This window comes from Schistocerca cancellata, chromosome 2 (genome assembly GCF_023864275.1).
Source record: "Schistocerca cancellata isolate TAMUIC-IGC-003103 chromosome 2, iqSchCanc2.1, whole genome shotgun sequence".
Classification (NCBI taxonomy): domain Eukaryota; kingdom Metazoa; phylum Arthropoda; class Insecta; order Orthoptera; family Acrididae; genus Schistocerca; species Schistocerca cancellata.
This window is the reverse complement of record NC_064627.1, coordinates 281246671-281260958: the sequence shown is the minus strand read 5'-3', so window position 1 is coordinate 281260958 and position 14288 is coordinate 281246671. Positions and strand designations below refer to the sequence as shown.

The window sequence follows — 14288 nt, the reverse complement described above, 5'->3', positions numbered from 1 at the left end:
ATTGTTTCACTTGCAGGTAAGAAGCGAATTATGCGCTGTCAGTCAGTTTGTAAAGACGTGGATTCTTTTTTAGTTTCTCGACGTTACGTATTTGATATTGTTAATTTAGCTGTCGATCGGTTCCTGAACACAGTTTTCAGGTTTTAGGTTTATTTATTGTTAACATGGTGTATTTATTGTGAAGCAGAATATGTTCTATTGAATTTAGAATTAATGTTAAACATGGAATTACGTAATTATAATAAAAATAAATGTCGCTTTTCCTAGTCCTCCGTTTTTGTATTATGAAAACCCTAGTATTCAGACATGCACTGTGCTGGTTGTTTTATTTACTTTCACCCACCTTCGAAAGAAGACAATATACCTTTTCAATTAATTGCGAAACCATTTGGTGTATTTTTATTACATATTATCGTACTAGTTTTTTTAGAAGATACTATTCTACTCTTTTATAAAGTACCATCAGAGTAACGGTGATTCACACCATGGCAATCAAAGTTAACCACACGAAACAAACGAGAAATAAAACAGTGACAAGCAACAACGATTTTTTGGGAATCCCGATCAAGATACAGAGCTACGAAAATAGAAACAATATCAGCACACTGTGTGTCAGTTACAAGGTAAGGTCAGCTATATCAGCTCGGTAGAAATTGCTGTACTTCGTGGCTTATCTCACTGCTGGCAATCCTAGCTATCTACTGTTTGGTTTGCAACACAATTTCTGAATTGCGTTCCAGTAACCGCGGTGCGAAGTTTTGCACGTGGGCTGGGTATGTGTTGCAGGCACTTTGTATCACATTTCAGCTTGAACATCTTTTAAATGCACTTTCGCGAACTGTTCTAGTTCCGTGCGATACTTTTACCACGGGACATGATCTGTACGAAAACTAAGTTGTCAGTACGGCACAACACGATGGTCCCGCACCGCCGATCCAAAACGGAAATTAATGTGGTCCTTCCTCCTCCATTGTAAACTTCTGATGTGAACCCGTGAAAACAGTCTGCACAGGACTCGCGCCGACCCCCCCCCCCCCTAATTCTGTTTCTCAGACGTTGCAAGAGTTCTATAGAGAGAGTGTCACTCCTCATCGCTGTGCAGGTCTTTGCGTATTTGAAGTGTTCAACAGCTTTACATTAAATTCGTACTCTTTACTACAATAAGTACCACATCTGGACGCGAGACACTTTACAATGAGCTTTCACGAAACCTTGTCACTTCCGTGTGAAATTTGTACAATAGCAGACCATCGTTACTTAACATCTTTTATCGTCCACGCAGCAACTACTTCGTCCTGTGACTGCGACCCCCTCCCCCCCCCCCTCCCCGCCACCCGAGCAAGACTTTGTGATCCCTCTGGGGGTCGCGACCAACGGGTTGAAAAACGGTGCTTTAGTGGATTTGTTGCACTTCTGAGTGTTCTGCCAATAAACGCAGTCTGTGGATTGCCTTATCCACGACTTTATGCAGGGTGTCTCAAACATTTTGGGCCAGATTGAAACGGGTGACGCGGCCGCTACGGTCGCAGGTTCGAATCCTGCCTCGGGCATGGATGTGTGATGTCCTTTGGTTAGTTAGGTTTAAGTAGTTCTAAGTTCTAGGGGACTGATGACCTCACATGTTAAGTCCCATAGTGGTCAGAGCCATTTGAACCATTTTTGAAACAGGTGATAATGGGTCCACAAACGATCATATTGCTATAAGGAACCAATGATTGGAAATGTAGATTTATTGTGTTGATGACGTACATAGCGTTCAACGCAAAACAACAACATGGCTCATAGTAACTGTTCAAAACGACGAGTGCCAGTGGCCGCTGATCATAAGAGGCAAGGGAGGCGAGGACTTCTCACATTTTGTGGCAAAAGCACAAGTACGAGGGTCGTTCAAGTAATGCCCCACATTTTTTTTCTCAGAACATATCTATTGTTAAGAGTCAGAATTTCGTGGCAATATACATCAACGTCTTGTTCACGTTCTACTTTTCTACGTAGTCTCCTTCACATTCTATGGCCACACGCCAACGTTGTAGAAGAGCATGTATTTCCTGCTGGTAAAAGCTCCCTGTCCCGTAGGCGTTGTCACTGCATGACTAACACTCTCATCATCTTCAAAGTGTGTTCCCCATAGAGATTCTTTAAGCGTCCCAAAGAGATGGAAGTCCGAGGCTGCCAGATCTGGACTGTAGCGGGGGACGAGGCAATGATGTTAAACCCGAGCGTGGCTGATCATGGAGCTCTGTTTCTGCACTTCCTGAGGCTGTAACTTTCTTTAACCATCGCCCAACTGTACTCCTATCAACTGCAGCATCGCCATACAGTGCACACAGGCGTTTATGGATGTCCACCACGGTTTCTTTTCTGTACACAAGAATTCAATAACAGCACACTGCTTGTAATGTGAGTCATACGTAGGCGCCATTTTGACGATGTACTCGTACTATGGTCCTGCCATCTGCCAGAACGGTTCGTAACTTCACCGGCGCACAGAACAAACATCAAATGTGAAGCACCAACAAGGACATTTGACTGTGTATATTAATGGATTTTTTTTTTAAATGTGGGGCTTTACTTATTGAACGAACCTCCTAGTAGTATAGTGGTGGTGGTGGTGGTGGTGGTGGTGGTGGAGATGGTAGCAATAATTGTTTTAACATTACCTTTATGCATTTTTGTGACCGAGAGACATTAGCTTGTGTTGTTTCTTCTAAATCGTTAGCCCCAGAGAGGAATTCAATGTGCGAAAGCGTAACCCTAACCTAGGGCTGTCGGAAGCGAGAAACATATGGTGGGAGGCCAGACGTATGCCAGGCCGCCAGCGAATGTTGGGTTGCCGTTCTATCATGACATCACTACGAGGAACAGAAGAGGGGATACAGTCTGTCGTAGCCATGCTACCATGCGCTTCGGAGACACGAGAGGCTAGCAGCTGTGGTGTCGTCTCTCTGTTTCCTCTGCGTTACCCGTCCTATGTGCAATGAACATAGTTGAAGCCCAACCTTGTGTAAGGACTGATAGCGCTTTCGAGTGAAACACCATTATCTCCTCGCAGGAGCTTTCTTTTTCCAGGACATGTGTAACTGAACGACGGAAATTTTGAAGAAAGGATGTCTAACACCAGCGCTAGAAAAATAAGTTCAAAACACGTGCATTCCAAAGTTCATGGTATGAGCAGCACAAGTAGTTACTTGCTAGCCCTATAAAAGTATAATTGTTCTGCTATCGAAGTATGCTCTTGAGCACTGGAAAAACTGTATGATCCACTTATTCAACTATCTGAAGAATCTGTCTAGAGACTTAGCATGGTATGCTTCTAAAATCATCTAAGTAGTTTTATATAAAGAACTATGCAAACAAGTGTGTAGTATTTGAGAGCTACTTAATGACCATCACAAACTGATGAAAATAAGTCACAACAGTGAAGTAGAAGTTAACAGAGACATCATGAAAATTGCAATTGACATCACAAGTCGTTTGTGCCAGCAGGTCATGCCGAGACAGATTCCCAGAATCCCGAATATTTCAGAACCATTTTTTAACTTGGGCTAAAAAGAAACGAATATTTCAAAGCTAACTGGAAGAAAATGGGCATTTTCAGGGATTTTCAAAAACCATGCAAAAAGAACTGATCGAACGTACAAATAAGAGGATTTGTGAATATACATTCAAGTTTGGAAAGAACCTCATTTTATGCCTTCATTGTGGACGAAGCAACAGACGTCACAGACAAGTCACTATGCTCTAGTGTTGTGAGAGTAGTGGACTCCAGCGGTGACACTCAAGAACATTTCCTTGGTTTTAATGATGGTAGTCAAATCAAAACTTCTGCTGACCTATTCGCTGCCCTAAGTGGCGTGTTTCGGAATTATGATATGAAGAACAAACTGGTGGCCCAAAACTGTGATGGTGCTCCCGTTCTGGCAGGTGAATTAAATGACCTACAAACTAAGGTCTGTGAAATTACCTCCCAAGCTCATTTTACTAACTATTTTCCATGCCGTTTAGTTTTAGTTTTGCAGCAGAGCTGTTCTTGTGTGATACCAGTATCTAAGGATTTTCTTATACACACTTCAGCGTATTCCTTTCTGCCACCGGTCTTCCAAACGCACAACAATTCTCGACAGTATTGCTGGTAAACCCATAGCTTCGATCAGTGAAACGACATGGAACTGTAACGCGGGAATAACATCTGCCATTCATGAAAACCGTCCGGGGATAACTGAGGTTTTAAATGAAATAATTGACAGTTCAGGCTCCAGTGCAATGACTGCAAAAGAAGTTTCCAGAGTTATAATATAGCCTCCTAGGCTTGACTTTGTTTTCCTTCTCTTTGTCTTTCAAAGTATTGTTAAAAATTGAACATTCTCAAGAAAAAATAATGATGCAGAGTTCAGTAACAATGCTGTCTCAGAATGCATAGCTTACATAAAAAACTTAAGAAATGAAGATACATTGACCGAACTTTTAAATTCCATGAAACACTAGACTAATTCGCATCCTGAAGCCACCGTGATAGAGCTGAAATGCTGGATGTATGTATTGGCTGTCCATCGATGTCAAAATACAAACAGGTGCACTTTAAGGTATTGGATAATACTGTAACACAGCTGGAAGCAAGATTTTCACATCAGGATACATTTCTCTTTCATAAATTAGGCGTGATACTAAATTCACCAATCGTGTCCGGAGTTTCCCTGTAGATTCACTAGGGTGCGTCCTTCACTCGCTTGCATTTACGTATACACCTAGAGATGTATTTTCTTCCCAGCATAAAAGAATATTTCACATTGTCAGTTTGGGGGACATTATCAAAAGAATGATTGAGAATGAAACGGACCAAGTTCTTGCTTTCAAACTATTTTCTCTAATTGCCACCCACTCCTGAAACAAGTGTTTCAGCTGCAAAGAGTTTTTCTTGTCTTAAACGCATAAAAACGTGTATGAGGAACAGTAAGTCCCAGGATCGCTTATCAGCTCTTGTTTGTACCTCAGTTGAAAAGCCATTACTGCGAAGCTGCGAATACTTGAAAACCGAGAGACATGGTATGGCAATGTCATTGAAAGAGTCAGAAAGAAGAAGGATCATCGAGTTAACTTGTTTTGCAAGTAACAACGTTCAAATTCCCGATCTACCTGTCCGTTTGTAAATGAAAATGATTGTAATTACTATTACTATTATTATTATTATTATTATTATTATTAGCTATAGTAGTGGTAGTCATCATCTTAGTAGTAGTAGCAGTAGTAGTACTAGTCGTGGTCCTTAGGAGTTTGGAATGCTAGATGTGCATACGTTAAAAGGGATGGAAAGGCGATTTCCAAAACGTTTCCTGATCTTCCCAGAATTTAGACCCATGATCTGCTACAGACGACTGCCAGTCTAAATGAATTCATTGCAACGGAGCATGCAGTTCTGCTGCACTCTCGCAAAAATCCTAGGTGTCTGTTGTAACTGGAAAAGGCAACAGGTGATACACACTGTACACTCCTGACCACCACAAAGACCTACTGTAAATAGATTAGCTCATAGCACATGGGTCGTGTTCCGACGGCATGCATTGCACTGGTGCAGTAACCTGTGCCACAAGCTCAACACTATTCCTGGTGTTAGTTTCCGTTGGATGAGACAGCGTGTGATATTTCAATGGTGAGTGAGGTGCGTTACTGAGTACAATGCATGACACACAGTCAAATATGGAATGTTACTCATCATGAGCGTTGGCAGACAGACAGCTAATGTCCAGTGCAGCAGGATGCAGTACCTATAAAGCAACATGAATGTGCAGAGAACGCTTTCCCATCAGGTGTCATCCTAACTGGATGATGTTTATCTCAGTGGATACCAACTTTCGAGAGACAGGTCACTCAGGGTCACCCAGAGAGCCAGTCAGGGTTCTCGCCAAATACGTGTGAGAACACCAGACTTTCAGGAACGATGTTGCATCATGTAGCCAACAAGCGAGCAATAAGAAACCGCCATCTTGCCTGTGAAATGCACACTTGGGGGATACAGTGTGGAGAGTACTGGTGGAACAGGTATTACGCATTTACCATAAGGAATGTGTGCAAGAAGTAGGACCAACGGATTTTAAGTCCCACATTCAGTTCTGTCAAAGGATTATCCACTCCAGTGCTCTAGTTCTGACCTTTGTACTGTGTGTATTGTTCATGGATGAGACCTCATTCACCTATGATGGCGTTTTCAACAGCCACTACAGCCATGTTCAGAGAGAGGGCAATCGCAATACCACCCACATTGATGGCCACCAGCACTGATTCTCTGTTAGTGTAATAGCAGGCATGGTCCAAGATCACGTAATAGGACCTTATTCACTGCCTCCCCATTTGAGTGGTCCATGTTACCTGATGTTCATGTAAGATGTCACCACAGTTTTTGGAGACTGTACGTCTTGTTTCCGCAAAATGTTGTGACTTTAAGATGACAGTGCACCAGTCCACTTCTAATACCCACAAGCACTTGAACACATCGTTGGACTGGAAGGGGAGGCCAGTACAATTGCTGGATTTCACACCTTTGGACTTTTTCCTCTGGGGTTATGCCAGGACGTTGGTGTATGAAACCCTGTAGTAACAGTTGAAGACCTGCTTGCTAGGATCCAAACTGCCTGTCTTCTGATACAACAGATATCAGGGAGCTTTGTGAGTGAGCAGCAGAATGTCATGCACCTTTGCCATGCGTGCATTGGAGGTCTTCACTTTGGACAGTTACTATGACCTGTGTTGTTGTTATATGATATATGCTGTGTATGTCCATAATGCAATAAGTATTCATTTCCAACCACTGATTCCCTATCTCAATATAATCGGTTGTAGGCTTACTATCACCTGTTTCAATTTCACCCATAAGGTTTGGACAGCCCATCTATGTGATCATTCTAGTTTAAATTGTTAATTGTTACCCACAGCTATCTAACTGAATTGACAGCCTTCACATTTGTGTGATTTATCATGTAACTTAAATTTAAGAGATCTACTTTAGTACTCACACTTTTCATTATTTAGGGTCACTTTCCACTTTTTGTACAATGTAGATTTTTGTCTGAATCATCTTGCAATTGGTTTTGATCTTCTGATAACTTTGCTACGTGGTAAAACAGAGCAACATCTGCAAACAATCTAAGATGGCTGCTGAGATTGTATCATAAATCATTCATATATGTTAGGAGCAGCAGGGGTCCTATAACACTTCCTTGGGGAACACTACATATCACTTCTGTTTTGCTTGATGACTTTCCATCAAATATTATGATATGTGACCTTCGTTAAATAAAATCTTTTTTATCATCTTTATATTTTAGAGAATGAGCTACCTACTCATGTCGGATGATATTGATCTATGTGTTCTTCCTCTCCTAAGGGGCTCTTTTAATAACCTTTCAACTCCTTTCCTCTTTTGTCATTAACTGCCACCCTGGATCTGGTTTCTGGGTGAGGAGATATAGAGTGACAACCTACTGATATAATGGGAGAACTTCAGTCAGAACATCTGAAGAACTGTATATTCGAGAACCTCTCAGAATTCAAATGGTCAACAAAACATTTAATTCACATATGAAACAACTGGTTACAATTATTAAGGTTGGTGTATGATGTAACTACCTGGCTCTCTATTCCACCAAGTGCACACATTAGGTGATAATGAAATTGCATTTTAGTTTCTCTTTGGAGAGAGAAATTAGTACATACTTATATAAGAAAATTAAATTATCTTTAAAAAAGCTTTTCTTAGCGTCAGTTGAGCTTTCTGATGGTCAGTATCAACAATGTTTGCTTGACATCCTGTACCTGTATATGTTCAGGCTCTAATATGAATGAAAATGCCCATCTTGATTTTTTTTGTTCAGTCCAGTTTTTCAGTGTCACAGACAAATATTCCTATTAAAACTTTGCATAAACTGCTTCAAAACAGTCACAGCTGCATACCATATCAAAACCAAAACTGGTTTGAGAACATTTCAAAGGAGACTGGCCTCATAGAAGGTATCTCACTGAAAGGTAAATGAAGACTGATTTAGTGACTGAATTCTACAACAATTTTGTTAGTCACCGGCTGTGGCACTGTTCATAGCTCCTATTCAAGGCTTGGTGTAGGAATTATTTTACAAAACATCAAAATGCAGAGCAGTTATGTATTCAGTAACAAAATATCAGACAGGAATTATAGGTAACAATTACGTCCATCAGCCAGTGGAATGGTAACACTGCTCTAAAACGTAGATCATTACATTACATTATTACATTACTGAGTCATGATATTTCCTTAATTCCAAAATTTGTAAAAAATAAAAGATTCTTTACATAGAAGAAAATGATGGCTTTCAAACGAGGTATTTCAGTCTTCAAACGTATCCTTATTAGCAAAATTCCAATTTCAAGTGCAAGTATTTTTCCTTTAACTTAAATTTTAATTAATTCCTTAAAATTTTGAATAATTGCTTCAATATAATTTTTTTGGGAAGAATACTTCTACCACTGTCATCAGCTAAGTCACAGTTATGTCCTGAACAATATAGATTATAAAAATGAAGCATATAATAGTAGTATTTGTTTGTGTCACTTACATAGCTGTACCAATCTTATAAGAGAAAGATCTGATTACTTCTGAATTAAAATTAAACAAACGGTCCACAGAGGCTAATCACATAACAGATCCCATACAATACCACACATGTAGATTTATATATTACTACTTGTAAACATTTTGATAGCATCATAGGAGTATCAGAAAATTTTATTTTATTGTAACAAACAAGGTCCAAATAATCACTTCACTGTTTGCATCACTATGAGACTGGTACTTCACATAAAGAAAACAGTATTAAGTTTCGTTAATATTTTTCTTATTATAAGAAGTTTAGCAACTGTTTCCACATTGAAGAAATACTCTACATAAATGCTTCCAATTTGTTTTTGACTACTTTTTTAACACTATTAAACTCTACATTGCAGAAGCATGGAGGCACAAAGCTTTAACAGAGATGTTTATGAGTGGGTTGGAGACATTTTATTCATCAAGAGTGAAGACACCTCACTTTCAAGAGGCATTGCATCATCTCACCCTGATAAACAAGATTGAGTCAGAATATCTTTCAGATCTGAGCCCAAAGGTATGTTCACAGAGATATACGTATAAACCATATAATCTGTGAAGTATTAATTTGGGTTAATTACATATTCTAAACCTAAAAGCTTTTTCTGTGGCAGTTATAATCAGTGACGAATATAGCATGTATTTTGGGGGGGAGGCAACATTAATGTAAGGATAAGTTAAGTAACTTTAAGTAGATACCCAATGATATTTTGTATAGTTTTGCTGTTCATATTCAGAGGATAATTTAAGCTTCTTTTATTTTACCAAGATCAATTTTTTTATTGTTAACATTAAATCATGAAAATATAGCTATTTTTTAAAAATAAACAAATGAACAGATCTCAGTTATTATTGCCTTGCTATGATGGTTGTTCCACTTTTGTAATTACAAGATGTTGACTACCGCGACAATGTAGAATTCAATAATGTACCACACATTGTAGCAGCATTCTGCATCTTCTGATTATAACAGCGTCGAGGAAACAAAGTGAGTCACTGGAGAACCAACATTGCGAGGCAATAATACAGTATTTCAAACATTAGTCAAGATTTTAAGAATGTCTCATCTGCAAACACTTATTCAAACTAAAAGAGTGAAAACACAATTGTGATTATCGTTTTTGGAGTAATTCTAGTTATAAATATTGGTTTATTCTGTCACATACATGTAAATTACTAACACCCTTTTTTTTCTTTTGCGTATACAAGCATGTGATTTACCAACTATAATTCAAAAGACTGTTTTGAGGAATTTATTGTTTGGAGAAACCTTACAAGAATGTTTATTAAATTGACTTTTTGACAAATGACAATGCAACAAAATTTGTTTTATTAGTTGTTTATCGAACTGACAATAAAAAGAATAAATCACATTAAAAAGATATTTCACTTTTTATAAAGAACAATGTTTACAAAACAAAGTTCAGGTTTCTTGGTACACTCGCAAATTTATCAAGAATCTCTTCGCCACTAGTTATGTCTCTGTGGATAGAAAGTAAAGCAAGCCTGTTAAGCCTTCTTTGAGATATACTGTTCCTTAGGTAGGTCTTCAGTCTTCTCAGGCTGAAGAAAGATCACTCTGTGGTTGCAACAGAAATGGGAAGAACTGTGAGTAATTTCAGAATGGTGTAAATGTTGGGGCAGGAAGTCTCGTCACATTTTTGAAGATAACTCATAGCTGTTTTCTGAAGATTTGAAGAATTTTTCCTGACTCCACTTTTCTTTCTACAACATAAACTCACTTTGCACAATTTCTTTATGTGGCAAGTCGTCTTTGTAGAAATTAAAAGCAATGTCCAATATAGCGAAATCTATTGTGATACACTACTGTGGGATGATGTTTTGTAAGGATGCAACTGTTTCCTTGTGGGATTCAAAGCATTCTTTAAGTGAGATACAAAAATCGTCCAGGTATGGCACATAAACAGCTCGATATTATTCTTCTGTGGTGTAAGGGACGTTGCTACATGCTGGTTGAAGGCGGCAAATTCTTCGAATCTCTTCCCTAATGTCACGTTTGGCAGCGAATGTCTTCACTTCATTATACAAGGCTTTAAATCAGTCATTTGCGTTTGCCCTCTCCTTTGATAGAAGGTTAAGATACTCATTACATTGGTCAAGGCCTGTGCAAGATCAATATTTTTGTTTTCAAACTGCTCTTATAAGTTATGGGTGGTTGACAGCATCCGGCTCAAAACAAAAAATTAACAAGAAATGCAAATTGACTAATAGCCCTACTTAGCGTGTAACCCTTAGATGTTGTCACTTAATTCCTCTTATATTTTGCGAAGGGATAGAAAGATAGGCTCCAAAATGTCTTTGAATAAAAGTACTGAGTTGTGCCTTTCCTACACATCAGGTTTCCCACAGTGAAATAAGTTTCTTTTTCTTTTGTTCTGGACAATATTCAGATATCATTAATTTCCATATTTCTGTTCTGTTGGTTGACGAATGAAACAATCTACAGACTTCTTTTGTGACACCCATAAAGTTCCTTGTAATAGGTATGTTGCTCGTATCCGGCAATAAAAAAATTAGAGTGTGTGAAGAACAATGTGTATACAGAGCTAACGGTAGATTTTCTTTAATGGAAGCTCGTACTCCTCTGAATTGCCTACTAATCGTGGCAGCGCCATCGTACCCTTGGCCTCTCATTTTGTTTAGGTCAAGCCCTAATGTTCACAAGGTCTTCCATATTGTGTTAGCCAAACCTGCTCCAGTGACGCCATAAACAGGAACGAATGCCAAAAAATCTTCCCTGATTTTGAAAGTTTTCACTTCTAAGTAACGTACACAGAGAGAATTGTTAGATTTGACAGAAGTCAGTGGTTTAATCAACTAAAATGGAGTAAAAAACAAGCTTTCTGACGTTTTCTACGCTATTCAATTGCATTAAGAAACCAAGTAATAACTTCGTTTTGAACTAAAGACTTTTTATACATCGTCTTCCCACCACTGGTCGTTAAGTGGTATTTAAGAATATTATCTCTACTTTTGGCTCTGTATCTTAACGACGATCGAAAATATCCATCATTTTCGTCCATTTCAACGATTATTCGCGCAGAATCACGATGACCCCTTTAGAGCTATTTGCTGCCTTCAGCAAAATCGAATTGTTTGATGGGGATTAGGAATTTTATATTATTCTAAGTATCCAGCCTTCTTTGGGCATTTACTTGATTGATAATACTTTCAGCTTTTTTCTTAACTATAGCTTTTGTGTTGCCAGCGATCAAAACATATTTCTTATGATATGATAAGTTCTCATGTTTCTAAACATTTCCCTGGTTTCTTTCATTATTGGTAAATGCCTGAGTAACCAATGCCCCTGCTACTTGGTGATCTCCTTTCCCTACATTTTCGGTATGGAAAATAACACGCAGTACTTGCAAAAGCTCATGACCTCAGATGTTGAGTCCCATAGTGCTTAGAGCCATTTCAACCATTTGAATTTGCAAAAAATCCAGATTTTGCCGCTGAATAAGCTAAACACACAAATTCTTCTAGTCACATCATTTGAAGAGATCTAGTATGGTTTGAACTAGTAATGGAGGGAAATTTGAACTCAGGCTCAGGTTTCCAAATATTTTCTAACAAAAAATTATTTTCTCGTTTTTGAAAGACTGAACGGAATTGCTTTGACAATATTTTCCAATATACTACATATTTTTCCTTACTTGATCATTCCTACTATTCTCCGTGACTGGAGCCGCAGTAATTGAGCTCGAAGTAGCGACGTCACAAGTAGCAATTTAACCAACGCAGCAGACTAGAACTGACACCGTCAAGCCCATTTGCGCTTTGCCCTTTCGTAACACTACCGACTTTAGGTGTTACTAACAGTTAAAGTGAGCTCCCCACCAGTTTCAAGTGCAAAAACCACCAGAAAACCACTAATAAAAATGCCACTACTCTCGTAATCGCTAAAATTTCCACAAAAATTTGTTGAATTATTATGAAGGAAAACAATAAGTATATTAGTAATTAGTTTCCTTTATTATTCAGATAGAAAATATTCACAATCATTAAATGAACATACAATAAATAAATCCGCAAGTCAAGGTAAGGAAAATGCAAAAAGTTCTATAACAGCTAATTATTTAAATGAATTTGTCGTCTACAGATGAATCATTTTTGTCTGCATCATCATCATCATCATCATCGTCGTCGTCGTCGTCGTCGTCGGTTTCAGATTGATACAGTTCTTTGGCACAGATTTGTTTAACAACGTTCACTGGAATTTCATATTCGTTGCAGCATTTTCCTTTCAACCTCAAACCACAGCTTATTCTAAATATGGCAGTTAAACGATTTAACTTCACTCTACTCCTCTGCTTGTTTTTTTATTACATTCATACTGGTAAACAGTCTCTCAACATCGGCATTGGAATCAGGCAGTATTAGGAGAGTAATAACAAAAGTCGCTAATTCCTCATTTCTGGATTCCCTGTGAGCATCTTTGAAATGCGGTACTTCATTCCAAAATTATTTTGTACCTTTGGTCTCGTTCCAGTTCATCAAATGAATTTCTTGCCATTGATCATCCACTTTTGCTGTAAATTTTACACTTTTATTGAACTGAGCCATTATATCAATTAGATTTACTTTTTTGTTATGAAGCGCATTTTCAACAGTTATTCTGGAAATTTTTTTCATCATTAAATTTTCTGGTAACCTGTTTTTTATTTCTTCAATCAGACTTACTATAAATGTTACGCATCGATAACGCAACATTTCTTCGTCTTCCCATGGTAATCCTTTTTCTCGCTATTCGAAGCGGATCCCAGATAACATTTTCGATCCAAGAAATCACGAATTTTTTGAGTAAAGATACTAACTTTATTTGCAGGTAACTTAACTTTACTGAGAAGCATGCCAGGTTGGTCAACTCATCAAAGAGTTTGGTATGATCTCTATCTTTAGACTCGAACATTTTATTGACTCTGTTTATTTCAATTAATATTGGATATAAAAAGGAAATATACGCGTAATTAATCTCGTTCGTATACATATCGTTCAATAACTCTGCCACGTGACATCTTTCGCGTAGTTTAGCTACGGAAAACGTGTTTTTAGCTATGACCATTGCGATTATATACTTGATGCAGCAGGGTCGTCTATTGACAACCGCCTTGTCTGGCACGCTTGAACTATTTTTAACGGTTCTGTCCATCGTTCATGGTTCTGTATAGCTCCTTATAAAGAGACTGTCTGGAAGAGGAGCGACTAAACCATACATGTCTCTTTAATTACATACTCCAAATTTCTCGGTAAAAATACTTTTGCAGCAGCAGAAACAGCTAGTTGCAAGGAATGGCTAAAAAACGTACGAAAATCAGGTGTGGTATCTCTTCTTTCAATTTTGTAAATCCCCGTTATTCACTCCAACCATGACAGAGGCATTATCTGTACCAAAGCCCATTAAATTTTCAAGTAGCAAATAGAATCGTTGAAGTGTTTTCTTTATACGTAGCAGAAACAATGGCTACAGCATTACACTAGTGCAGTTATGCGAGGTCAAGGTATGCTGTAAACTATACACCATGTATTCTTCCGCATTTGCTTGAATCTTATTGGATTGCATTTCCCGTGGAACGTAAGTCAAGCTGTGTCCAGTACAGTCAAGTAAGATTATAAGGTTACGTTTTATGTTGTGTTACACGCACATCTATTGAGC

General features: G+C 38.3%; 1 protein-coding gene across 1 annotated transcript in view; it reads left to right on the top strand.

Annotated features, from left to right (window-relative positions):
- Positions 1-8977: 8977 nt before the first annotated feature.
- LOC126161621 (sphingomyelin phosphodiesterase-like) overlaps positions 8978-14288 on the top strand; it is a 137586-nt gene continuing 132275 nt past the window's right edge. Inside the window, exon 1 of the mRNA XM_049917582.1 lies at positions 8978-9128. Coding sequence (XP_049773539.1) covers positions 9000-9128 — 129 coding nt within the window. The 5' untranslated portion in view covers positions 8978-8999. The remainder of the gene's footprint in view (positions 9129-14288) is intronic.